Below are 27024 nucleotides of genomic sequence, written 5' to 3'. Positions count from 1 at the left end.
TTTTATCACACCACAAATATGGGTGTTGCAAATGAACATCTATAAAATGGACTGTAAAGACTTTCTGCTGGGAAATTGTCATGGCTATATAGGAATGGCTTTTATGGAATATCAGCTGAGCTAGTACTAGAAGAATATTCCTATAAGATGTCTAGGCTGGTGAAAGAATTAGACTGGATGTGTTTACAACACTGGCAGGGAAATACAATAAGTTACACTTGAACAGATTCTAAAACTAAACTATAATTTCCTCAGCCCACTCAAAATTTGGCATGCTCTGGTCTGAACTGCAGTTTAGTTCTAGTTTCTGAGAGTCTGTCTGCTCTTGTTTTTACACTCTTGAAGTTTTAAGAGGCCAAAGATTATTTTGTGGGTTTGATCATTGATTGGGTATATAATGAAATGGTGAATGTTCATGAATCATAACGTGTTCATCTTACCCTGAATATGACATATGCATTTTTAATAATAAACCACTATACTGTTATAGTGGCTTTTTGAATCCTCAGCGTGGCTGTGGCAAAAGCTGCGACAGGCTGTGCCATAGCAAAATCTTCAATCTGTCAGAACTCTAAAATAAAGGAGGTGCAGCCCTAGGAAAATGGAATAAATAAGAAGTGTTCATGTTTTCCAAGTGCCTTCAAACCCCCTTAATTAATGATGGGGATGGTTGGGTGTCATAGCATAGGTTATCATGTGTGGCATAATGAGAAGAACCATGGAAGGGACAATGAAAAAAATGCCTGAAGCCTGAAGAGTGTTGAGCTCTAGGATTAAAGCTCTTTGCTTTAGGAAGCATGACACAAATGTGATAGTAATAGTTTAAAATAAAATAAAAAAAAAACATTCTGGCTTCTGTTAATTCCACTGTGATACTGGCATGTAAAGGTGAGTTTACTGAGTGAATACTATTGGCAGCATTTTTCTGAGCAGGTGATAAAATGTTTTTCTGGATATAATTTCTTTGCCTTTGGGTGAAAGTAATACCATAGTGTTTTGCAAGACCTATATTCAATACTGTTACTTCCCTTTCAGATGTATAATGAGTAACATGATGCAGTTAGTTTTTTCATTAATCTGTTAAAATTCAGGGCATTTAACCAGGAAAAAGAACTACTGAATAGCAAGTTAGAAATAAAATCTATGAAATATTACATTCTAAAGTATAAACTGAAATTGGTAAAACCCAAAATTTTCTGGTTTGGTGTAGATATCTCCGGGTTTAAAGCTTGCAATATTCTTGTATGCCTTTTCAGATTTGATTTTGGACAGCTATAGTATGCTCAGTATCTGCAAAATCTGTAGTAACATTGGCTGTGGCTATAGCAGCTTAAGTAACTACGTAGCTGGCTAAAAGGTATATAGCTGTCACCAAGCATTATGATCATTATTACTGTGAAAGTCCATCATTCATTCACTTTTGGAGTACTGTATGCAGCACTGAACATCTATGCCAACATGTATGGAAAAGGTGCTGGGAATGAGAACAGTCCAAACTCAGGCCTCTTTTCCTTACAAAAACAGACTGAACAGATCATGACTGCTGAATTTCAGAGAGACACCCCAGAAATGGATTGTGTTAGCTACTTCAAATCAGGCATCATTGTATAATGTAGAATATGGAATTTATTGCAATTAAAAATTTTGGGAGTCACAGTCAATTGTCAGGCTTCATATCTAACCACAGGAAAAGAAAGCACTTTTTCAATGTATAACTCACAATCTTTTGGAATCCAATATTAGCAAAATGCTAAAACAAAATTTGAATATGATGTTTAGCTACAGGAGGTATTTTATTTCTTGATTAGCTGTAATCAGAATCTCTGCAGATGTCTGAATGTATCTTGGTTCTTGCACTGCTCCTGAAACCTTTGCTTCTTCCATACAGTCAGAAGCATAATGCCAGGTTAAATGGGCTTCTGATTTACCTACATTTTTTTCTACTTTCCTGAACAGTCAATTTTTACATATGCTATAGTTTAATAGGCTGCATATCCTACAGTATTTAAAATCAGTGTTTGTTAGATCAATATTGCATTGCCAGTCATTGCCTTGACACACAACTGGTTACATTTGAAATATTTGTGGTTTACAGTTCAAGTGATATTTCCTTTTCAGGAACATTCTTGCATAGTATAGTTTCAACAACTGCTGCTGAAATCCCAAGTTGCAGATCTTATTTCTAAATTTTAACAGAGGCAGTACTAGAATTTTGCATTATGTTTCAGTAGCTTGTGCACTTTTTTTTTTGCTGTTTTTTGTTGTTGTTGTTGTTGTTTTTTGTTTTGTTTTGTTTTTCTTTTTTAGGATCAGAGTGATTGCTGAATTACATGAATTCAGGAGAAACTGAATTTTTAAAAGGAGAAAAGGAGGGAGACAGCATGAGGAATCTCTGAATACATTGTGGGATGTTCTGGACTACTTCAGCTGTCTCCCATCACTACCTGTAACTTCTTGGCAGTATCCTAAGGCAGTGGTAGAATATCATTACCTGGATACAGGGTAACTTGGAAATCACAGAACCTAAGGACAAGACCTGTGGTCCTGTTGTTCAGCTCCTCAGTTATACCTTAGTATAGAAGTAGAGGTTAGGGAGAGATTTGGGATCCAGCTCTGTGATGCTGAGATTTCCAAACTGTTCTCATGCTTTGCTTGTCTTTCCTCAAAGTAGTTTTTTTCCTACTAGCTAATTTGGATCACCTTTGATTAAATTTAAATCAGCTATTAATTGTGTTTTGACTACAGACACAGAGAAGAAGTTTCTATGAAGAGAAAATGAACAGCTCTTTGTATTTATTATTAAACCGTTTGGAAGATTAACTATTGCCATCTATGTTTTCCATATTCTAAGCCAAGCATCTTGTTTATTCAGTCTTTCCTAGTAGGTTTCACTGAGTAGATTATGCCATAAATCATGTATCATCTTGTCTAAAGATTCATCTGTAGTTCTTGTCTTTCTCAAAGTAAGAAAATTGAGGCCTTAATTGAAAGAAAAAAATTGCTGGTTTACTGCTGAAAATTCCTATCTTAGAATTTTTTCATCTTATAACCAAGCAGCGTTGATTAATTTGTACATCAGTGTAAGATTTCATATTGGTACTTTTCCGTTAGTTTTAATATTATGTTCTTAACAAGCTACATTGAATCTTCTTGTTCTATATCTGAAACTATCTTACTGTGAAGATTAAGGGGTGTAGAATTACTTTACATTGCCTTCAGTCATTTAAAGTATCATTTTATCTGAAACAATTCTTGCTGCAATGAAGCTTGATAGGCAGAAAGTTCTCTGCAACAGGTCAGCACTTGTCAGTATTGTATCAGTTTCTGTTTCTGCATTATGAAATATTTCTTACATTATGAAGTATTTCTTACATTAGCGGGGACTTGGGTTGCTTGCAGAAAAATAGATTTTAGTTTGTTGTCTGCATGAGTCTTTGCCTTTTTTTTTTTAAAAAAAAAGGGGTACTGAACAATCATAGAAATAGTTCAGACAAATGAAACCTTCCTTGTCTGATCTATTAGCTTTTTAGTAAGTAAATTTTTCTGCAAACAGGGGTCAGACTAGAAGAGTGTCTGTGTGTGTTATCTTTTTACATGTGTGGTAGAGCTACATTAGTGTGTAGTGTAAATATGAACAGTAAGTATTTACTGTAAAAATAGCAAACTGCAGGATAGCTTGTTTAGTCAAATTGTGAGCCAGTGGTGTTCTGTTATTGGGTAGGAAAGTCAATGTAACAGCCAGAAACCAAGATCTTCTTGCCTGTTATTAATAATTTTAATATTGTGGGGTCTTAGGTTGAAGAGGTTATTGGATTTAAAGGCTGATGCCAAATGAAGTACCCATAGAAGACAGAAATGTTAAATGCTGAGATATCTGCTCTTGTTTTCAAATAACATTGCAGGAATGGGTAACATATCACACTAATGCAGATGCTTTTTATTATGCACAAGTTATAATTAAATGCAGTTTTTTTCTGTGGTTGGTGATGAAAGTGTGACAGCAGTCTCAGAGTGGGGAAATGTTTCAGATTATGGAGACCACAACTGACTGTTAAACAGCAGCACCACAAACCCTGAGCTGGCTTTGCTTTTCATATTGTAAGGGTGTATTCAATCACTGTTTGTAAACCACATTCTGCCAAAGCCTGCCATGTTTCCAGCTGGCTGATCAGCACTGTCTGCTCCTTGGCATAGGTGGCTTGCAGTTCAGCTAGTGACTGTGCATGTTATCTGTGACTAGAGGCAAAGTCTGTAGATGTTGATCTTTTGCTTTTTGTACAATAATGTTTGAAGTAAAATTCTTAATGGAAGTTTTGTGCTTAAGGGAGTCACCCTTTGAAGGGGGGAGAAGTGACAAACAGACCAGGATGTCTTACCAAAGCTTATTCTGAGGTAGCTACACACGTGAATAGGGCTGGAGGTGTATGGCAAGTATTTGTGGACAATGCATTTTTTGTCTCCTAATTGAACTGATATGTGTGTACCCTTGTTGGTACAAAGGTTATTCAGACTATAAATTGGTTATTAAAGGATGCTGATTTAAAAAAAAATGTTCTGCGTAATAACAATTGTAAGAATCAGACCTTGGAAGCTTGCTTTGAGAACTTGTGATTCAGCCAGCTGGACAAGGGAAGCAACACAAAACCTAAATATTCAATGAAAATGCATCTAGTTTCTGTGCCACAAAGTTGATCACCCTGCCCAGCTTTAAACACTGAGAAATCCAGTCTATATCTAGCTCCAGCAGTGAGTAAAGCTTGGAGTACAAGTCCACAGGGAAATGAGGGTTGGTGGTTTTAACTTCTAGGCTGTGCTGATACCTTGCCAACCACAAAATCAGGATATTTTATTATTTTGGCCACAGCTTGAGGAGTTAACTCTCCTTACAGTACCAGTTCCTGCCCTTCCTTATCCTCCAACTTTGGGATTAAAAAAAAAAAAAACAACGAAACTGTCTTTGGGCTGCTGCTTTATTTCACTTTGCCTATGCTGCTGAATTCTGACTATGGGCTAAGTGGCACTGAACACCAAACACCAACAATTTCCTCTATCTTTTACTAAATTTGGGAGTTTCTGTGAATGTTGGGTTGGGCTGGTCATCTTCAGTAGCTCTTTTCCTTGAAGCATTAATATGGGGGGAAACTGGTAATATAAGAGTTAACTATTACTGTATTTTTTGCTGGCTGGAATTCAGCCTGTCCTCTGACGTTATGGCTTTCCTAAAAAGTTCCACATTAGATGGGAGTTACTGAAATATTATTGCAACCCCTAGAAATCTCCATTGTTGAGGCACCAAAGTGGAAGAGAGTGGGCACTTGTTCATCACCAAAAATTACCTTTCTTCCTGACTTCGCTGTTATAATAGTTTTCAATCTCCACATTTCCAAGCTTTGCATTATGCAATGATTTCCATTGCTGAGAACTAAAGAAAATCTGTTGGTATCCAGATAGACCAAGAATACTTTTGGTCTGAGTGGCTGATGGCTATAGATGTTCTCCTGCAGTGGCAGAGGAGGCAGCCATTAGACAGAGCATGAATAAAACCAGTTCCTGCCTCTGCCCTTCAGTTTTCCTTGTGACTGCAGAGTGAATGGTTTAAAAGGGATGTTACTGGGATCTCTCGTGGTGTTACAGTGTGATTTATTGTTCCTAAATCAATCTGTTGCATCTACAGGTTCCCCAGAGGATAGAAGAGCAGGGAGATGCATCTGAGGATAGCAGTGCAGGAATCCCAGGCATGTGGGGAAGCTGGGGCCCTTGGTCTGCCTGTTCTCGGAGCTGCAGTGGTGGTGTGATGGAGCAGACACGGCCCTGCCTCCCAGCCTTTTACCACCAGAGGAGCTACCGGAGGCCGGGCCGGCAGTTCCCAGCCTCGGAGAGAACTCTGGCTCATCAGAATTCCCGCCACCGTGAGGACTCCCTGTCTGCTTATCCTGGCCATATCATTTCTGCCATCCGTACCTCTGTGCCACTTCACAGGAATGAAGAGCAGCTCTGGGCTAGCCTTTGGGCCCCTGCTTCCTCTGGAGGCCATAACAACAGCCACCTGAGCAGAGGAGCATTGAGAGGCAGCAGGCATTCTCAGTCCCAGAGGCAGAACACCAAACCAGAGAAGAGGTATGTGTCCATAACACACATTTTTTTCTTGCTGTGATGATGTGTCTTAAGAATGACATGTCAGATTAGAGTTGAAATTTTTAAATACTTCCAGAAAAGTTACTACAGACTAAGACTGAAATTTACAATGTTGACCATCTTCTGTGGAAAGTCATCCTCCCTGTTAACTATTCATATGATAATACCAAAGGACAGATACAATTACTGTACAATTGTACTAGGCAGATTATCTTATTTCCCTCTAAGATTTGCTTTATGATTTATTGAGATATTTTTCCTTCTCTGCTAATGAAAATCAGAACAAGTAACAGCTCTAAAATTGGACTAATTACTTCAAGAGCTGTTCTGACTTTAATTGGTTGAAAAAAATACTAATAAAGCTTTTTTAATAAAAAATGGCCACTGTCCATTCACTGTTTTTCTAGTCAAAATTCTAGGTTTGTTTTGTATTTTTCAGAGAGTTTCTATTTATGGGCTTTTTTTTTCTCTTGTCCCTTTTTTGTTTTTCATCACCTCTTTCAGCAAAATACCTGTTAGATGAAGCTAGAAAATATACTTGTTTGATGCAGTATTTTAAACATTGTACATGGTTATATCTATATCATTTATGAGCTGTTTATTAGTGTTTAAGGCTGGATGGAACTCTGCTATCATAATTGGTTCCAGTTAATTTTCTCGTTTATGGAAAAACACTTTTTTCTCTTCTTAGATACCAATCTATTAGTTTTTTTGTATATATGCATGGAAGGAAAATAGATGTTTTTCCAGTTGGAAACTGAGGATAACAGGCATGGAGGTCATCTCATCTGGAAGGGAGTGCTCCTGAAACGTCTCTATTCTGTCTTTCCTCAGAATAGGTATTCCAGCTGGCGGGAGCTTTCTGGTTCCTTCCCTTTCAACTCTCTACTGGAAGATGCATGGAGATTTATATTTTTGGGAGGTAGTTAACAAAAAAAAAATCTCAAAACAAACCAAACAGCAACCTCCCCCCCCCCTAAAAAAACAAACCCGAAAATCTCCTTTCATGTTATCCGCTTCTTAGGTGAAGCAATCAACTGTAATTCCCCTTTTAAAGACATCTTGCTGACCCCAACAAAAGAAGAATGTTACCTTGAGGCAATATTCCAGCCTGACTGGAACAAGACAGTAGGACTCTTGTGGCTGGTGATAAAGACATCCTGAGCCCCTGCAAGGAATTTTCCCCACCTAAAAGAACATTTGAAAATGAAAATTAACCTTTTAGCCTCCTGTTTGTCTCATTGAAACATAAATTTCCAAAAGCAGGATTGGCAGCTCAGATGTTGCTCTTCCTGGGTGTTGGCCATTTCCTCTAGTAATCACTGCTTTGTCTTTCTTTCAAACCCATGCAAATGGGTAGCCTAGACCTACTGAGTGTATCTGCAATATTGCACTGATGTTCCTATAAAAATTCAGAGAATGCCACAGGTAGGCTGTTGTTAGCAGTGTTAACAGGACTGCAGTTTTGTCAAAGTTGAGCTTTCTTTTTTCTGTTTTCCATAGTCTCTCACCATAATAATGCACTTCTGTTCTCAGCTGTGTAGCGTAGCAGATACAGGTTGTAGTACAGAGCTGGAAGCTCTGTACCAGTATTAGCTGTATTAATACTGGAAGCTTGGCCTTGAACCATCAGCACAAAGTCCTTCAAAGGCTGATTGCTGCAGCCCCTTAGAGCCCTCAGTGTCTGAGGGAATCCCGGCTGGCCTGGCCTCTGCTGCCTGCTGCCAGGCTGCTGGCACAGCTGGGCTTCCCTCCCTGCAGGATGTCCTTTGCTGATTTGGTGGCCTTTGCAGGCCAAGAAACCTGAGCAGTCAGAAACAACCACTGTAGTTACAGCTAGAACATGGGTGGACAACAAGCAGAAAATAGCATGGACTGTGTGCCTAAGTGAAGCTGTGTTATTTTGTAATAATGCCTTGCCATATGTAATACTAAAATGATCATTACGTCCATTATGTTTCTGCCTTCTTGTATGATGGGGGCATTTGCTCTTCAGAATTCTTGTGCTTCCCTCAGCACAGTGCAAGCTTCTGTACCGCAGTTGATTTCCCACCCACACACACACTGCCCCTTGACTAAAGACTGTGGATTCAAGGTCAGTGTTTTAATCTTATTTGCGTAACAAGTAATTTCCATCTTGAGTTAGGAGGTCCCTGGTGGCTTGAAAGCCCTGTTAGATTGCATAACTTTCAGATTCTTTGGTGGTGACTGTAAAAACAGAATGAGAACAAAAAAAATGTTATTTGAAAATGAAATTATTACAATGACAAACCTAATAGTTTTCCTTATTTTACAAAATCCACAGTGCAAACTCGATTTACAAAGGAGACTGCTGGCCTTATTGGTTATGTTGAAAATGAGTTTCAAAATTTAAGTTAATCTAGACATGATTTTTATAGTGTAGAACAGTGCTCAGTGTTCACTAGATGAGAGACACTGGAAATTGGTTTCAGGCTATTAAAAACAATTGTGTTTTTCACAGTATGCACAGTCAGTGGAAACTTTGTGTGCTGCTCCGATTTACTGTACTGGACTTAATATAAAAGCTGTAATTTTAGCAGACTTCCATAAAACAATAAGAGGAATGTACATTTGTGACTGAGATAAGCTCACATTTGATAGCATGGTAAGATTAAATTGGGTGGCTTCCAAGGCAAATATGTTTTGACAGCAATAGCAGTCCTTCAGAGCAGCCAAATATGTTTGTATCATTTAGCAACCAATGGAAAAGTTCTCTGCCTCCTTCCAGGCAGCTGACAAAGGACTGTTTAGATTCTTTAGCAAAGTAAAAATTTAATTTATATTTCATATGCTTTAACAAACTTTATGAAGAGGATATTCTTCTCATTTTCAGCTTTTAGAAATTAGTTCATGTGAATCAGTTAAGCTTCAGAAACCAGGGCTGCACATGAAGCGTAGGGAGAGAGAAATTTGAGGTATCTGCAATTAGACACCTAATGCAAGAAGTCTTAAGTGCTCCACTTTTTGACATAGTGGAGTTCTTGTGAACTTGAAATGGGCTGGGAAATTACACTCAGTCACTGGAATGAGTATGGAAAAAAAAGAAAGCTGATGGTTCTCTGGGTTGCCTGTTGGCAAAGGAAGGAAGCTCTTCTCAGCTTTGAAGAGCTGAGTTACCATTAGCACTGCCTTTTTTTTTTTTTTTAATTTCATCTAGATGAAATGCAATGCACAGAACATATCATACAGGAAGAACAGAGAGGAGTGAGGAGATAGTGAAGAAATATCAGAGCACTTGGATCTTTGTAGACAGGCACATATGGAAAAGTAATAAGGGCATGCAAGAAGATAACATGCTTTAAGACAGAAAACACATCTTGAAAGTCAATATCAGTCATGGAATAGATTTTCATATTTCTTAAATGTTATATTTGCAGTTCTCTGTTTTTGTGAAAGGGAAGACAAAACTGCAACTTTACATACATGTGCTGAGCATTCGTATACTTGCAGCTGCCACCTTCACTTTCTCTACAAGTGAAAAATTGTGCTGGAGAGGCAAAACTGTCCACATCTGTAAGGACTACACATACTTTGTATGGGGCTTTTATGAGCAGAAAGAAAAAAATTACATCTATCACCAGAATAATGAAATAAGTAAAGCAGACTTGAATAAACAGTGCAAGCTTAAAGAAATATATTAATAAGGAAAGGGCTTCCCCAAAGCTCTTTTTCTATTTGGAAGAGGAATGAGAGGAAGGCTTTGCACTAAGGAAATAATCCAAAAATAATCAACTTTTCACACTGCTATAGCTTTGTGGTCTTTATTCTGCTGCCAGCAGTTGATCTGAGAGTCTGCTCTGTTGCTTTGAGCTCTGTATAGGGACAGTTTGCATACTAGGCCTGTGAGCAATGTAAAGGAAAAAAATAATGCTTAATATCAAAACAGCATTTCCTTTCTGAAAATATTTCTTTTGCTCCTTCTCACAGGTGCTTTGACCAGGCTAATGTAGATCACTCAGCTGGCAGGCCTACAATTAACCTTTGAAGGGACTGTTCAGTTGTTATTTCCTTGACCATTTTAAGCATAGTTAGCTGCATGTTCTTCTGTAACTTATGTGACCTGTTCTAGTCAGTTCCATTTCCTAGAGGTGGATAAATGTGAGATTGCTGGGATTCCAGGTTCAAGAACGTATTATTTTCTCAGGTTTTGAGGGTTTATATGAATTGGCATGGGTGTTTGCTTTTCTTATTTTGAATGAAGCCCATGAAACTTAGCTTTCCCTCCTCTCATTATTTCTCTAAGAGAATGAAACTGTAATGTATTTTACCCCAAGCCAAATACGCTTATAAAAGCTTATTGGGGGTTGCTGTGTGTGCCTGGGGAAGGACAGAGGGAGAAGAATTTGATTTTTTTCAGCAGATAAATTTTCCAGAAAAAAATAAGATCAATACTAGTAATCAAATAATTAATTTTGGTAACATTCGGGAAATTTAAAGCCATATGGGAGAGATGTTTATTTTCCTTCTGAATAAAATTCCAAAGCTATTTTAATAGCAATAAATATCATGTGAAGCATTTCCTAGCAAAATTAATAGCTAGGTGGGGTGGGTTTGGTCTCAGGTTGGCTTTGTGCTGTGTTGTTCTGTGTTTTTGTCTCATCTGGTTATTAATTCCTCTGATATGTTCTAGGTCTCACTTCTTACCTAATTAGTATAAATTTTTAGTTTGCTACTAAATAGCAGACTAAAAGCATGCTACTGGGCATGCTTTTAATAGTATTATCAGAAATAAAAACCTAGCATGAGCCCTTCCTGAAGGGGGTTGACTGGAGGAGGGAAGTCAGAACATTGCTAGAATTCAGTCAGGTTTGTGACAGGGCATCTTACCTGACTGGCTTTGTAAGGGGTAGAAACACAACAAAGCTCCTGACACAGCTGTAATGCATCTCAACAGTTACGTGGTTACTTGTATTGAAATTCCACTGTTTTACCTGCCAACTGTATGCTTATATTATTCAGTCAAACTTTAAATATGAAACTAACTTGTAGACTTGTAAATAAATTTCCTGGGATCCTCAGAGGCATTGTTCAACTCATGGAAAAAGAGGACTGTAGTATTTGGGTTCAGATTCTGGAATCCTATCTCAGTGTTGAAAATATCATAAATGAGGCTATATATATAGCACTTGCTGGGAGATAGCAAAAGCCAGGTTTGCTTTAAGTCGTACCGGGCATATTATAACTACAGATTGGGGTATTAGTGTTGATCTCTGAGAATGGAAAATTTAATTTAACATAGTTCACATTTATTATCCATTATTATCCAGTCTATTAAACTTGTTCCCGAGAGGCAATTTACTTTTTGACCATATTAATTAATTCTACTCTGTCAGAAAAATGTAAATATTTTTGCCCCTAATATAACACAGAAATGACAGAAGAATTTGCCATGGTATGGTTGGCTTGTCTGTGTTCTAGCAGTTGAAATTTTTAGGTCAAATATGCTCATAACAGAATTAATACTCATATGCATAGAAGTTACATGGGGAGTAGCAGATACCCACATCATGGCACAGTTGCCACATAAAGTTACCAGAAATGTAAACCAAAGTAGCCAGTTCCATTGTTTTAGTTACCATTATCAAAATGGAAACTGGCAAAATGAAGTCAATGCTTAAGCCGATTTAATTGCAGTGAAATGTGCTGATGAAGTGTGAATAATATGCTATAATGTGGCAAAAGAAGTTTCTGATGATGGCTTCCCTTTCCAATTTGTGATACACTCTCAGAAGAGGTGGTTTAACTCTCTTGTGACCAAACATTTGACGAAGATAAATGCACGCTACTTTAGAGCTATTTTCTAGGTCAGTGAGCAGATAAGCTTGCATTTTCATAACATAAAACAGAGTCAAAGGGCTCCCTTCTTTCATTCATGTTTAAGTGATTTTCTCCAGATTGATTTAGAGCTGGTGAAAAGTGAGTATGTGGAATGCAGAGCTGCACAAGGCTATGGTGCAGTACTGAGAGGCAATACATACTGGCTTCTGATGTGAGTCAACTGTTGAGAGCTCTCCCTTTTGAGCAGAAAAAAAATATATTTTCAGAGCCTGTAAGCCATTCATTTTTGTTAAAAAGTATACTTATGAAAGAAGCAGCTAGAATGTTGTGATGTATAAACTTGATAACAGTTGCAACCAGGATCCGACAGTTTATATTCTGACTTAAGCTTAAGAAAAGGGGGCAAAAAATACATAATTGACAGACTTTTTAATGTAAACCTTGGTAACTGTAGGCCTAAGAATATATAAAATGTGAAAGAAAAGTAAAAGCAGCCAGAGAGCTGGAAATCAAATGGTTGACTAGGACAATTGCAGACCAACTACAGTTTTGAATGATAGTGAAGGTTCCAGGGATTATAAAACATATTTGTGCTCTTCTGTATTTTCTCTGCCTGTCACCTTGCCCATAAAACCTCTATTCCTGATGATAGATCACTATTAATTTCAGCTTGTGTAGATGCTAGCTGTGGTCTGATTGGTGTCTTCATAGGACAAAAGTACAGTGAACAACACTTCAGGGGTTAGATTATAGGCAGCTGCTTAATTCCCAAGGGAGAAGAACAGGCAAGAGCCTGAAGAATGCTGGGCACCCAGAGCACCATCAGGCTGCATGTGCAGTTAGAACAGAGTCACTGATGAGTTTCCTTAGCATGCTAGAGGACAGATCTCTTAATTCAGGACAGGATTCCTGGTAAAGCAAACCTCTGAAGATTTAGAAAAAAAGCTCTAAACTCAACCAAAATGAAAAATGCTAAGTTTTGTTTTCCTATCTATTCAAATACTCTGTGATGAGGTTGTCATCTTTCATTACAGCAGTTGTTATGGCTGGGCATACAGGGAAGAACACTGCTTTCTCTGCTTGTAGAACAATTTTAGCCAGTAGGCAAGAAAAAAATTTGAAAAAAATACCATGAAGCCTTCAATTCTTGTGCAGTTTTTCTTCCTGGTGAAACTAGTGTCTGAAGGTTCTTGCCTTCCCAAAACAGCATTACCCCTTGAGACACGGAGTGAAAGGTTGGGAATGGAAAATGAGGGATATTGGCAGTTACTTTGGGTTCATGTTAAGAAAACATTGCATCGGTAGGACAATGAATCTTCTGTAGTGTCAGAAATGAGGGGTTTTGCTAATGTTCGACCTTGCAGTTTTTCATTTACTAGAGAAGAAGTATTTTGATACTAGGAGATAAGATGGATGAAATGCTGCAGAGCACATGTAAAATACATTCTTTATTCTGTCTGACATCAGAAGAGAAAGAAAATGAGTTATGCTTCATCTGGAAGTCAGCCAAGAAATCTCTGTTTAGAGATTGTGAGAGAACTGTAAGAAGAAAGGAAGTGATGAAAAACAAAAAATGTAAAAAGTAAGTCTGAGAGAAGCTTAGCAGAGAGCCCTTAACAGGTGGAGACCCAGGAAATCTGTAATCTTACTTGTGTATAATAAGTACGCTACAGATCTTTGGTTCAAAGAGGGTTTTTGATTCAGTATAAAAAGCCCACCAGCTCCAAAAGTACTTCATTCTTAGTGAATCTCAAGAACACTTTAGGTTCAAAGCATTGTTCTTAGCATCAACTATGAGGCAGTGATAATGCAGTTATTTGCTTACCAAGGCATATGTACACACAAGACCTGTAAGAATACTAAGAATACTGACCATGAATTATTTTTAAAAGCTTGCTACAATCCTGAGTTTTGAATTCAAGAATATATTTAGGTCCTCTTAAGTTTAAAGAGACCCATCATTTTTTGTTACCAAAGGACTAAACAGATTTGTCTGAACAGTTAGGGAGATGAGTATATTTAATTATGCCCCCCCCAAAAAGATTGCCAGATTTGCATTAAGCAGCTATTACCCCTCTATTTGATATGAATATAATAGAGCAGAGATGTCTATTGGTTATGGTCTACACATGGAACACTGAATTTGGCTGCTTGCTTCTCAAGATACATTTTTCTGTTAAGCAGTATTTCACTTTTATATGATAACTCTGTTCTTGGTGGCATTTATTACATCTTTGCTTGTCTGGGGTACATGCAGTTTTCAACTTAAGTGCTACTGCTGTATACTTCTTTCCCTCTTTTTTTTTTTCCCTTCTTTTTTTTCTTCAATCCAGTAAAGAACTGAACAACTTTTTATTTTTCAGTGATTATTTGGTACTAGGTAGTTAAGCCAGAGAGCCTAGCAGGTGATGGAGCTGCTGAGATTTACTTATACTTGTCTTTTGGTTCTCCTTCCTTTCTGTGGCTTCTAATTCTTGAGAGCATATTTAGAACCTTTCTCTATGCAAAGTAACATTGAGAATTGTTGATTATTATCTTTTTATTAGAAACTATTAAATAAAAGGCTTGGTTTATATAAAATAGTTTCATTAGCGTGAGTAGAAAGAAATCTGCCTCATGGAAAGATATGCAGCCGAAAGTTCTTCTACAAAATTAACTGGCCTAGCATGTGAGAAACCTAGGAGCATGTTGTTTCTCTACCTGATTCTGAGTGACCTGGGAAGAGGAACTTTTCTTTAAATGGAACAGATGTAGGATATGAACAAAGCTGTCTCCAGTCCTACGTTGTCTCTGCACTCCTAAGGACAGTAGGCACCCTGAGAAATAAGTACACTTGACACACCTATTAAATTTCCCACTATGAACATTAATTTACAGTCAATGGAAAATTAGTGTGACTGTTCTCCTCATGCAGTCATAGTTGATTCAGCTGAAAAGGGGAGTGAAAGATGCTTTAAGGCAAAACAGTTTCAGTACAGGCAATATTGGTTAATTGGTTAATTTAAACCAATATTGGTTTAAATGAATGCAGGGACACTGGTAAAGTTGTTAATAATTAGAATTTGTGTGTTACATTGTTTCCAGCAGTGTTTATGTTGAAAGAAATCTAACTGTTTAGTGCTAGAAAAAGTAAACCTTCCATTTCTGAGGAAGTGTGTTCCCATCAAAATTCCAAGTTATTATTAATGCACAACCTGAGCAAACGAACTTGTGTGCAGTGCTGCACAACAATGTGATGGATTCTTCTGTCCCTACCTGTTAAGAGGCAAAGGAGTGTGCTCTCTGATGATGAGCCTTGATGCAACCACAGGCACATCATTGTAAGGGTGCTGGAAATGTAGGCCACCAGAAATGGTACCTGATTTATTCATCAGTGGGGACTCCAGCAACACTTTCAAGTTATAGCATAAAAGAAGTCAAGATGAGGCAGGAATTAACAGTAAGTAACAACAGTAAGAATGTTGTGTTGTCCCTTCATACACACTGCTGTTCTGTGCAGCAATTGACAACTTTAAAAGAAAAAATTCTGGCTTTTTACAAATAATCTGATGAGATTCCAGCAGCCTTTGGACACTTTCTGCCTTCACCCATGGTTCTTGAGTTCAGATAGTAACCATTCTGTGTTTAAGACATTGTTTTTCTAGGCTGAGGAGTCCTAGTTCATGTCACTATTTCTTTGCATGTCCTCCATTTCTTTTTGGTTCTGATTCATGACCCAGAACTGAGGTTCGTATCTCAGACATTTCAAATTTTATGAGGTCAGCTTGAGAAATTCCACTGTCTGTAAGAATCATTAGAGATTAGAGCAAGTAAAAATAAGGAATTATACCTGTTTTCTGAGAGGAATCAATTTGCTCCAAAATCTAAGGTGCTTCATGAGAACTGTGGTACCAAAGTGTTTGCAGAACATGTGACTAGAAATCTCAAGAATCATTTTTCTTGTCTTTGTTTTGCTTTTGCTCAGAAATGAAGACATTAAAAATAGCAAGGAGAAACAATTTATTTGCCCATTAAAGAGAAAAACACAATGCAAAACACATGTAAATCAAGTTGGGTTTAGTCCCAACTTCTGAAACAATTCCCATTTATATTTTTTCTTTCCTCACCTCTCCGCTTATAGGAAGCTCTTTTTTTCCTCTCTTAATTCCAAAAAACATTGCACTACTTTTCTCTGCTCTGACTACCAAAACCCTACCTCAGCAATGACCATCAGTGTCACAGAGCAGATTAACTGGTATAAACAGCTCTAGAGTGCTGGTTGCTTATCTGCCAGGGTAAATCAACACTCTTGTTCACACATCCTTGAGCCAGGAAGATTGATTAAAAGCCCTGCATAGCTGTAAAGCTAGAATGTTAAGTAACTGATTTCCAGGGTTCCCATATAACAAGGGTCCTGAGGGAATATAAGACTTAGGAAGAAAACAAGCACAGAAAAACCAAACCCATATGAAAACCTCATGGAGCTGGTGACTGTCTGACATCTGTAACATCTCAGTTTCTACAAAATAAGTAGGTCAGTTTACAAGCTCCAGTTATCACTGCAGTTCAAGTCCATTTTATATACATTAAAAGATAGAACTGCATTTTATTGACAGAAGAAAAATTACTATCTTTTAATGGTGTCTCCCTTCCTGAGCTGCAAATGCCCCCAAAGCTGCATTCACATATTGATCTGAGCTGGAAGAAAATTTTTTTTCCAACTTATTCTTCAGACTGCAGTGTTGGAAATCAAGACCTGATGTGATGTTGAGCTGTACAGGATGACCAGAAAAGCAAATGCAAATGGTCCTGTTGCTTGCAGATAAAATTCCAGACTAACCCTCTTGAACTTTATGGCCCAGATATGGTATTATTCCTTTTTATGATTTTTCACTTCTGATTTGTAGCTGAGTTTCTAGAACTGAGTCCAATGTGTTGCTCTGAGTGTGCAGAAGACATAAGTACCCTCCAGGTATTACCAGTTGTTTGAGAGTGCTGATACAGGTGTAATATGTCCCAAAATACGGGACTTTCTCTGAGTGAGAAGAGATCTATGCACAAGAGAGCAGACCTGAAACTTCTCTGATTAGTGCTGGAAGCTGTGAGGCTCTTGTGTAATGTTTTAGTATGGTACAGTGAAAGGTGTGCTTTTGTTGTGACAACATAAATTAGAGAACCATGATTTATTAATTAAATGCATTGCTAATCCACACATTGCATATTAAAAGAGTAAATCTGCTGGCAAAAGAAGGATAAAGAATCAGCTGTGCATCATAATAAGAACATTTTCCTGTATTTGTAATGTTTTCAGAGGTCTTTTACTACTTACTATTTTGATATTCCTTATCCTTTTTCTGTTTCCATTTTTATTTCTTAAGTAGCAAATGAAGCAGAATCACAGGGGGCCTTGTAAATAGATACAAAACTTGTAATGGTCTTAGCCACACTGAGTTCAAATTTTCTTCTGTCGTTGCTCAGATCCACAGTAGGGATTTCCTGCCGTTAAGTATCTCAAGTTCTTCAGAAACATGGTTGTGAATTTTATGAAAACAGCTTTGAGTTTCTGAATTTCCATTTTAAAGGAGAGTCCTAGGGATTAACAACCTACAAAAACCACCTCCCCCCAAACAGCTCCTTTATACCATACCTAACCATCTGCCTTTGCTAGTTGATACCAGGTGGCTTTCTATGTGACTCTCAGCCAAATAGGACCCAGGATTTATTTTAACCAGTAGACTTTGTCAGAGATTGCTAATATACCAAGCAAGATTACGATTTTTCCATATTTTCTGTAAAATAAACTGAAATTTCTTGTTATATGTTGTTTTGTAGTTAATAACTTTGACAAATAAGTCATGTAAGTATTTAACTGTGTACTTATAAATTTGGTAACTGTTGTCTTTTTTTTTTCTTCTTTTTTTTTTTTTCCCCTGTGTTTTTAGAAGCAGAAACAGAAATCCTATTGGTCCAGGAAAGTATGGCTATGGAAAGGTACCATACATTTTACCTTTACAAACTGATACTGGTCAGCAGCCTCAGAAACTTCGTAGGCAACGACAGTCATCAAGGAACCAAGTGTTTCATCAGAGTCCAAGTATCATGAGCACTTACAACCAGCCAGATAGTCCTTCACTTCAGCATGGGAATCTTTATCAAGAAGAAAGTGGGCCTCAGGCTGGACATCAAGTCCTGGGACCCTCAGTTTATCAGTCATCTTCATTTCCAGTATCTGAAAGCCTATTTCTCAGCAGTGACTCAAACCATCACGGGTCTGCATCACACCAAGCACTCCAGGGTCAGCCCCAGCCTCAAAGGGCTGCAGCAATCGTGTGCATTGGCACCTACAAGCAATATAAACTCTGCAACACAAATGTAAGTCTGGTTTTCCTATATTTAATTTGTTGGATAGCTGTTGGTTTTCCCCAGTATGCTAAATATTCACATTGTGAAGAAAAAAATTTGGACATTTTTAAAATTAATTTAATGCAACTTTTTGGGAACTTCTTTTAAAACTATCTTGGGAAATATTGAAAGTAGATGCATAATATTATACTTAACTAATACTGTACCATTAAGTATTTTAAGCAGCAATTGAACCTACCAATACATAAAATTCTAATTTGATATAAAGAGAAATTGAGTCATGGGCAAATTTAATATTTTTCAATGTAAGACATAGAAAAATGGAATAGCACTCAGTAGCCTAGATGACTGCTGTATCTTTCCATTGTGCTCTGTGTGTTCTGTGAGAGATGATACTTCTACCAGCATTCAAACTCTACATCTTTTGATTTTGGCTTCCTAGTTTATTGGGGCGAAAATCTGTTCTGTGTTAATTTTTGAGTAAAACTCACTCTGCTATTACTTCATTCAAGAATGTTTGGCTGGGTGTAGCTCCATGCTCTGGGGCAGCTTCCCATTGTATGTGGGAGGCTAGCAAGGTTTTGCTGTTCCTCCCCACAAGCAATTGTTGTCCCGCTAAAATTTTTTGTTTCTGGCTGTGTTATTTTAATGTTTTCTGGAGTATTTCTTACTAACATTTGTGGGCTACTAATGTAACTTGATGTTGCAAACTTGAAGAAGCTGGTATTCAGACACTTGGAGCAGGATCTTCAAGAGTGGTCTCAGTAGGTGGACACAACAAGCTGTGTCTTTCTGGATGGGTGCACATCTGATTCTTCTGCCTCTTAAAATCCTGTTTTGTTTAGTGAAGACTGCATAGTGGAGTTGCAGCAGATGAACTTCTGATCAAGTTAACAAAACACAACCTAAGCAAGTGAGATAAGTGCCCTTTTTGCTTCTTGGTGTAGCAGTTATTACATTTGCTTTATTTATGAATAAAGTTCATTGATCAAGACTAGAGCAGTTGATAGAAGAGAATGAATGTCAAGAAAGTTTTTGTCAATTTGTCTGAAGTGGAAAACATGAAAGGGCCAGTTTGAGCCTCTGAGAATAGTCTCTGGTATAAATCACTCCTTTGAAAATCAGTTTCTTTTTTGGAAGGAAATGAGAAATTAACTTAGTGCATGGGCATTAATTTGGAAAGTTTTCTGTGCCAAATTTGCTCATTGGTGTCCAAGCAATACACAGATGTCCCAGTCTTTATTTCATCCCTTAATACATCAAGGCAGAAAGTTGGATAGTACTCTGCCTGACATAAGAAATGTAACAAAATTGTTTCCAGGAAAGTTATCTTCTCAGAGAGCAAGGGGTGAGAGTTGAGAAAGTTAAATTTTAAATTGAAGAAAGAAGCAATCCCAGATGGCCAAGGTGATGGAGAAGGAAGGTTTATAAGGGGAACCTGCTGAGAATGAGAAGAGGGATATGAATTTGTGGATTTGACAGTGGCAAGTCATGCAGGTCAGTATCATGGGTGGTCTGGCCACTGGCAAATTTCTTTTGGTCGAAGGGGAACAGGAGTGAAAATATTTTTATATAAATTTCAAGAAAATTTTGCTTAAACAGAAGACTTCAATAGATAGAGGGAAAAAAATGAGCACTGCTGCTAAATCTTTGCCATTGTTGCAAGGATAAATGCAGTTTTAAAGAAATAATAATTTATGTAACAGGACACTTCTAGTAAACTTTTAATAGACTTTTTAAAAGAGAAATTGTAGATGATGCAGCTTTTACTAGACATGGAACTCTGCATAGTGCTGTTCTTTATTTGGTAACATTTCTGTTACATTCTGTAATTGCTATTCAGGGTTATTTTTCTCCCTTGAATGTAATAATTAATATAATTATAAAAAGAATTTGCTAAGAACAGTTTTAGTATAAAGGCCAGGATGAGAGCAAAACAAGGCCAATAGTGTTTCACTTTGTTTGCTTGTTCTTCCTGATTAAAAGCTTCTGCACATGGGCTTTAATTTAATTTATCGACAGTGACATATACCAGTGATTTTGCCAGCATGCAGAGAACAGTATCTTTTTCTTTTCCCTTTTTTAGTTCTTCCTGCAGCATACTGAAAATTAAAATCTCATTTATGGAGAGGAAAAGTATTCTGTTAACAGTTATCTTGGTGTTTAGCCCCTCCCTCTACATTTTGTCCTAAGGGCAGTTAATTAATAACAAATGAAGTCAATCTGCCTTGGTCCATTAGGTCATTTCCTCATTATTGTACATTTATTGTTTTTTTCATTAATAGATGAACTTATTTTGCATGACTGACAGCTTGATTCATAAAAGTTAAAGTTGTGGGTTTTGGTTAGGGAGAACCTCGGAAATGCTTGTGTTTATTCAAGTGTTTTTGCAGGTCATTAAATCTACTTTCTTACTGTACAAGGGGCTTCCTCTCTTCAGCACCTTGCATACAGGCTTTGTGTCTGCTCCCCTCAGAATATACAGCTGCCTGCACCTCCTTCAGGCAATAAACATCTGTCCTTGACACACCAACAGTACTGACAAACCTTACTGAAACCATAAGCTATTTGCAGTACAGTAAGCTTCTTAAAAGGTATTCTGTATTCATTCTAAATGGGGCAGTGATGATCCAGCCTGTACTTCATCTGATAGTAAAGAGAGTTATACATGCATGTGAGAGAGCTAGAATTTGAATCCTCACTTGTTAGTGTTATTGGTCATCAGAACAAAGGAAGAAACTCAAATGGAACATTTGGTAACTGAGCACTTTTTTTTATTGATTGCCTCAAGCATTGCCAAGCCACTGGCTCTTCCTGGGTGTCTGAATATGTGAGAATGTATTTGTGAATCAACTTCAGGCTGAGGGTTGCTTGGGCCGTGTACATAATGAAACTTGCAGGGTTCTGGACATTCAACCCTGCAAATTTGTGCCCTTTTTAAAAGTCAGTTTTGCTTTTTTATTTTTTGTAAGACATACAGTGAATTGTATTGGTAAATCCAGTAATTCTTAGTATGTCTGTGTCAATAACATGCAGAGACCTTACTGCAGCCTTTCAGTACTTAAAGCAGGTTTATAAGAAAACTGGAGAGGGACATTTTACCAGGGCCTGTAGGCTCAGGACAAAGAGCCAGTGTTTTTAACTGGAAGAAGGTAGGTTTAGACATAGGAAGACATCTGTTAAGATGAGAGTGCTGAGACACTGGCACAGGTTGCCCAGAGGAGTTATGGGTGGCACATCCCTGGAAGCGTTCAAAGCCAGGCTGTATGGGGCTTTGAGCAACCTGGTAAAGTGGGAGGTGTCCCTGCCCATGCAGGGGAATTGGAAATTGATGATCTTTAAAGTCCTTTCCAACCCAAACCATTTGATCGTATGTTCTTGGGGGTGCCTTAATGCCACAAGGCCCTGCTTACCCTGACACCTTGTTGCAGTTGCCACTTTCCTTATTGCACCAATACAGTTGAGTCTGAAGTCAAATAGTAATAATTGTTACTTAAATGCTCTGGTTACAAAATCTGTAAAATAAAATAATGTCTGTTTCTGTGATTCGATTACAGCACAGCAAGGAGAATGAAAAAATAGGCAAAACATTTCACATATGAGTTTTACCATAAAGAACACAAAATGGATGTAAAAATCTAAATTGTCTTTAGATGTAGCTTGAGGTATGTTTTTGAATAAGTTTATAACTTTACGTGTATATGAATTTAGAAAAAACAAGCTAAAATAAATGAAGGACTGACTGCTGAGAGCTTAGAGAAATGTTTATGGCTGGAGCTTTTCCGAGCTTGTCCAGTTTCACTCAGTTGCTACTGAGGCCACTGGTTCATGTGGGTTACTGTCATGTTTCCAGTTAGACCACGTTGCCTTTCCCAGTATTTTATGTGACTTCTACTTAGCAGTAAGTCAGTTGTAATTTGGAGAAATATATCTAGAAAGGATTATAAAATCATGATTATTTTTACTTTCTTATGCTGACTCTTCAGATCTGCACACTACTGTCTGGGTAGCACAGCTATGGAAAACACAGCTTTTGGTTCTGAAATAAGAATTCTCTACTTGAATCTGTGTTCCTGTGTGCAGAGTGCTTGAGAATGGCACCTTAGCAGAGAATGCAAAGTATCTGAAAATACAATATTGAAGTGCAAATAGGCTTTACAGTTAAAGAGATGAGGTGAGGTACAATGCTTGGGGCCAGTTTCTGGCTCTATCTTGATGGGATAAATTAATATTTCATTTCCTAAAGAATATTAATGATGGTCATACTAATTTTGACAGGTGTGAGTTAAAACTCTTTCTTTGGAAGGCTTTTTCAGATGCAGAACCTAATTAAATAGAACTGAAATATTCTACAGGAATGTGTTGAGTCCATTAAAAAGTGATGTGCTTTTCTGTCACCTAAGCACATAGGTAGGCATTGGCAGGCCCTCTTGGCACCTGGGATCTTGGACCATTTCACCAGCTTACTGGCATTTTGCCCAGGCATTTTTTAATGTTTTCCACTTAAGAAATGAAGGATTTCGAATGTTTCAAGTTTTAACAAAAGTAGAAGTGGAAATGTTTAATTTTTTTATGGAACAGAAAGTGTAATTCCCACACAGGACTTAGCAAATGTGATTTGGGTTGCTTCAAGAAGTGTAGGCACTCACTACATACTGAGTTGTGATGCTCAGATATTGAGGTAAAGACAAGTAGAAGACTATATGTACTTAAAAGAACATTTAAAAAAAAAAAAAAAAGAAAAAAGAAAGCAAACCTGAAAAGTCCCTTCTTATTCCCAAAGAGCTACTGTGTGGTTTATTTATTCTTGTTTTGAGATTTGTGTAGAGTAGGTGTTTGACATAAGTGGCAGAGTGGGGTTATGATGACATATATTTTCCTGAGGAAGTTTAACCTTGACTTTATGGGAGGAATTTTCCCTCCAAACACTGTGGGATTGTATGTACGTTTGGTAGCCTGACATTCCGTGGGTGTATAGGAAACTTATTAAAAGTTTACATTACTTTGGGTTGTACTATGGTTTCTTTGACTCTTTTGCAGCAGAATTTTATAAATGTTAATTCAGAATGTGTTGTCACTTACACAGATTTAACTTACCAGGCACTGGCAGGGTGATACCACTTGCAAAATGGCCTACAGAGTTTGATCACTTGTCCCTTGTGTACCAAAGAGTCACATAGAGACATCTTTGTTAAAGCTTTTGGACCACAGTTGTTTCCTCTGTATCTCTGCACTGTGGCTTCATGACATCCCATCAATAACTGAGAACATTGTATTAGAAAATGTTCTGCATTATGACGTTATTACAACTTGTTATCTTATTACAACTTTAAAAATTATGGGAAACCAGCTGCCTTAAATCACTAGGAAAAATGTGCTGGGGTAACTTTGGAAGCTCTCTCAAACAGTTTTCGTCCACAAGTTTGCTTTTTACCTGGGACAGTAACAGAACACAAAATTAGCTGCTTTGCACAAACTAATTATTACTAGGTTAGTTACTTATGAATCTAATAAAATGTTTATATTAAGGCCAAAATCATACAAATCAGAAAATGTTGATGTTTAGAGCCTTATGATTTTTAGTAGAAAATTTGTTTACTTAGTTTGATCAATAATTCTAAGTTATTTTTCAACTATTTTAGCATCCAGGAGTCTGAGAGTCATGCTCTAGTGTCCTGTTGTCCCAAGAACTAGAAAAACATAGGCCGAACCCACTTATATTATGGTAGTGTGATGAAAGAAGATGTGGTATTAGCACCATAAATTTGGAAAATCTGCAGTAGGTGCCCGTGCTTACTGTGATTGTATTTGTTCCATAGGCAATAATACTGCTTTTGAAGCAATGGCCATACAGAATTCCACATCCCATGTGAAGTATCTCAAACAATTATGAATATAGCTTAGGACAATGTACCATGGTTAAAAAATATCTCCCTCTCTGAATATGCCTCCTCTTGTAAAAATGTCTGAATGCTGTGGCATTCAGTTTAAGTTTTCAACTTATTTATTGTATCTGATGCTATTGCTTCTAAATATCTTAGGGAACTGTCTTGTCTGTTCTTGGTTTCTATACGTGGTAGACAGTTTTCATAATTTAGCATAGGAGTTAGCCCATTTGTCTACATTTAGTGCCATTAGTATGTTTGGGGTTTCGTTTGAGCACCCTGGGAGGTGAATTTTCCAGTGACTTTGTCAACTTCCCAATAAATACATTTTCTTGCTTTTTAGTTTACATCAGTACTTCAAAAGCTGTGGTTAACAGCAGTACCTCAATGTTTCAGTGTTCTACAGTACTGCAGGAAGCATTGGGCTTCATTTTTCTACTCTAAGGTTTGTTTTTAAGTTCTGAGCCTGCTAAATGGCTTGCATGGGGAAGTTGGAGATGTCTGTCTATTGACTGAAATCAAGTAAATTTGTGTCTAAGAGTAGCTGAAGACTCTGCTGTGGTAATAATGTGATAGAAAAATCTTACTCATTTAAATGCCTGAAAGTCAAAACCAACATGCCTGTCAGTTGTCTGAAACATTTTGTATCCTAACTTTGTGGTGAGCTACGAATGGTAGGTTTCATGTAGGCTTCATGCTTCTTGAAATGGAGTGGATTTTTTTGTTCCACAATAAAATATGACTGCAGGGTGATTTAGATGCATTGCCCAGTTATTGTTCAAACATAACTTCTGTGCCAAGTTTTAAACAATTGAATCAATGAAAATTGTGGCTTTGGAGCTGCAACTAAACAGTTGCATTTCTGACATATTTGTAGATTTGTTTTATAGGGTACTGTAAATTGGAGAAGTTGTGATTTATCAATGTAGACAAATGTTATGGAAAATATTTATGGCATTCCAATTTGTCTTTGTTTCTTTTTGTCAATTCATATTGGCAAAATTCTTTGCCAGAAATTCTGATGTGTAATAATTCAACACTCCTATAATTTAAACAAGAAATTTGCTTTTATTCAAAAGTTAGTTGAATTGCATCCAGGTTTTTGAAGCAGAGGAAGCTCCAGATGTTTAGAAACTTTGATCAGGGGAAATCCCTTGAATTAAATTTTTTTTTTTAATGTTACTTTTATAAGTATTTGTTGACTATTTCCCTTACTTACAGGTATAAAAAACACCTAGTGTCAGATGTCAGCATCTGCTTTGGTTCATGGAAGGGGCAATGTTTTCCCCTTTTTTTTTTAGGAAATTACCTTGGTTCTGCTGCTATCAGTGAACAGGTTTAAGGTGCATTTTCAAGTCAGATAGCAGGCAAAGAATGTAAATTACATGAATACTGGAACTTAGAGTGAAACTACCTACAAGTGCAATCCAAATCCTTGCTTGTACTGACTGAGGGGAGGGGAGGAAGAAGAAAGTACACAGGAGAAGCTGTCAAAATTAATCTAAGGGTGCTGAAGGGAAGTGCTCTATTGCAACACTGTTGCTAGAGGTTTTAGGTTTGTGGAGTTTTTTAATTTTAGATTTTCTAAGCAGGGCTCAAAAACAACAAATGACTAAAACTTGTGTAGAAAGTTAGGTAATGTAAATGTAAGATTACCTCCATCAAGAATATGTTCCTTTGCCTAACCACAGAGTAGTCTTGAAAGGTGGGGAGTCCAAACCCTCTCTCCCAGAAGTGGTGGAAATGGAAGTTGGCACTTTGTGCCCTGTGGAAAGTTAAATGAGGCTTTTGTATTGGCTACATTAAGAGCTAACTGCGTATAGAACCACACCAAACCCAGAAATAGTTGAAAGAGTGGTAATACTTAAAAAAAAATAAATTAAAAAATCAGGGTGTAGTGCTGTCTAATCTTTGCTAGTACTTCATCAACTGTGCTGTGTGTTTGTCCAGAAGTAACACCTCTGTGGGCAGCATATTACATATTTAGAGATTAATTACATGTGCAAGTGTAATTAATAAAACAGAATTTCTTTCTAGTGCTAGGTTGGTAAGGCTGTTTATCTTCAAACTCTCGACTTAGAGCTGTGTAAAAGGCAATCCTGTGGGTTTTTTAATCTGTCACCTCCATGTTAAAGAGGCAATGGAAGATCTGTAGGGGTAATAAGCCAGGAAAACATCCCCTGCCTCTTTCTGCAAACTGCCTGGATTTGAGCTTCAAAATTTGGTAACTTCTTAACCTGTATTTCTGTTTGCATAATCATTTGTTAAAAATAGAAATCATAGTAATCATCCTAACTGCTCTTTTGAGACCTCAGTATGGATCACTCTTGGGTGACATTTTTTTGTGATGTTGTAGTTTTCTCTTAAGCAGCGAAGTGCCATTAAAAGGACTCTCTTAATGTGATAAAGTGAAACCTACAAAGTTTTAGAGCTTTTAGAAAAACTTTTCTGAAAAATCCTATAGTAACTCTTGTGTGTTAAGAAAATTATTTAATCACTTGATAATATATCGTTTTACCCCAGATTCCCTGCCTAGATCATTGGCTTAATTATTGTTGTTACACTGCTCAGTGTTGTTCTCATTATTATTCAGCTTTTGGCTCCCTGCCTTAACAATGCTCCTTGCAGAAGAGGAGGAAAAATGGCTTGTGTAAGGACTAGTTGTAGATACTATTACTGAAGTCTTTAACATTCACGAAGCTGCTGTATAACAGCATGAATATCAGTTGTAAGAAAGGGAGCTGAGATATGGAAGAATGAGGTTTAAAGGAAGTGTTCAGTAATTTCATTCCCCATGTTGAGTAATGGGAATTGGATTTTTTTTTTTCTTTGTTCAGTGTCATATTTGTTACTTGACAATAGT

General features: G+C 37.3%; 1 protein-coding gene across 1 annotated transcript in view; it reads left to right on the top strand.

Annotated features, from left to right (window-relative positions):
* Positions 1–27024, top strand: part of THSD4 (thrombospondin type 1 domain containing 4) — a 244548-nt gene that overhangs the window by 29470 nt on the left and 188054 nt on the right. The window contains exons 4-5 of the mRNA XM_030456848.1: positions 5675–6117; positions 17856–18285. Of these exons, the coding sequence (XP_030312708.1) occupies positions 5675–6117; positions 17856–18285 (873 nt within the window). The remainder of the gene's footprint in view (positions 1–5674; positions 6118–17855; positions 18286–27024) is intronic.

This window comes from Calypte anna, chromosome 10 (genome assembly GCF_003957555.1).
Source record: "Calypte anna isolate BGI_N300 chromosome 10, bCalAnn1_v1.p, whole genome shotgun sequence".
Lineage (NCBI taxonomy): Eukaryota > Metazoa > Chordata > Aves > Apodiformes > Trochilidae > Calypte > Calypte anna.
Note: the sequence above shows the minus strand (reverse complement) of the source record. Positions and strands in the feature narration are given on the sequence as shown.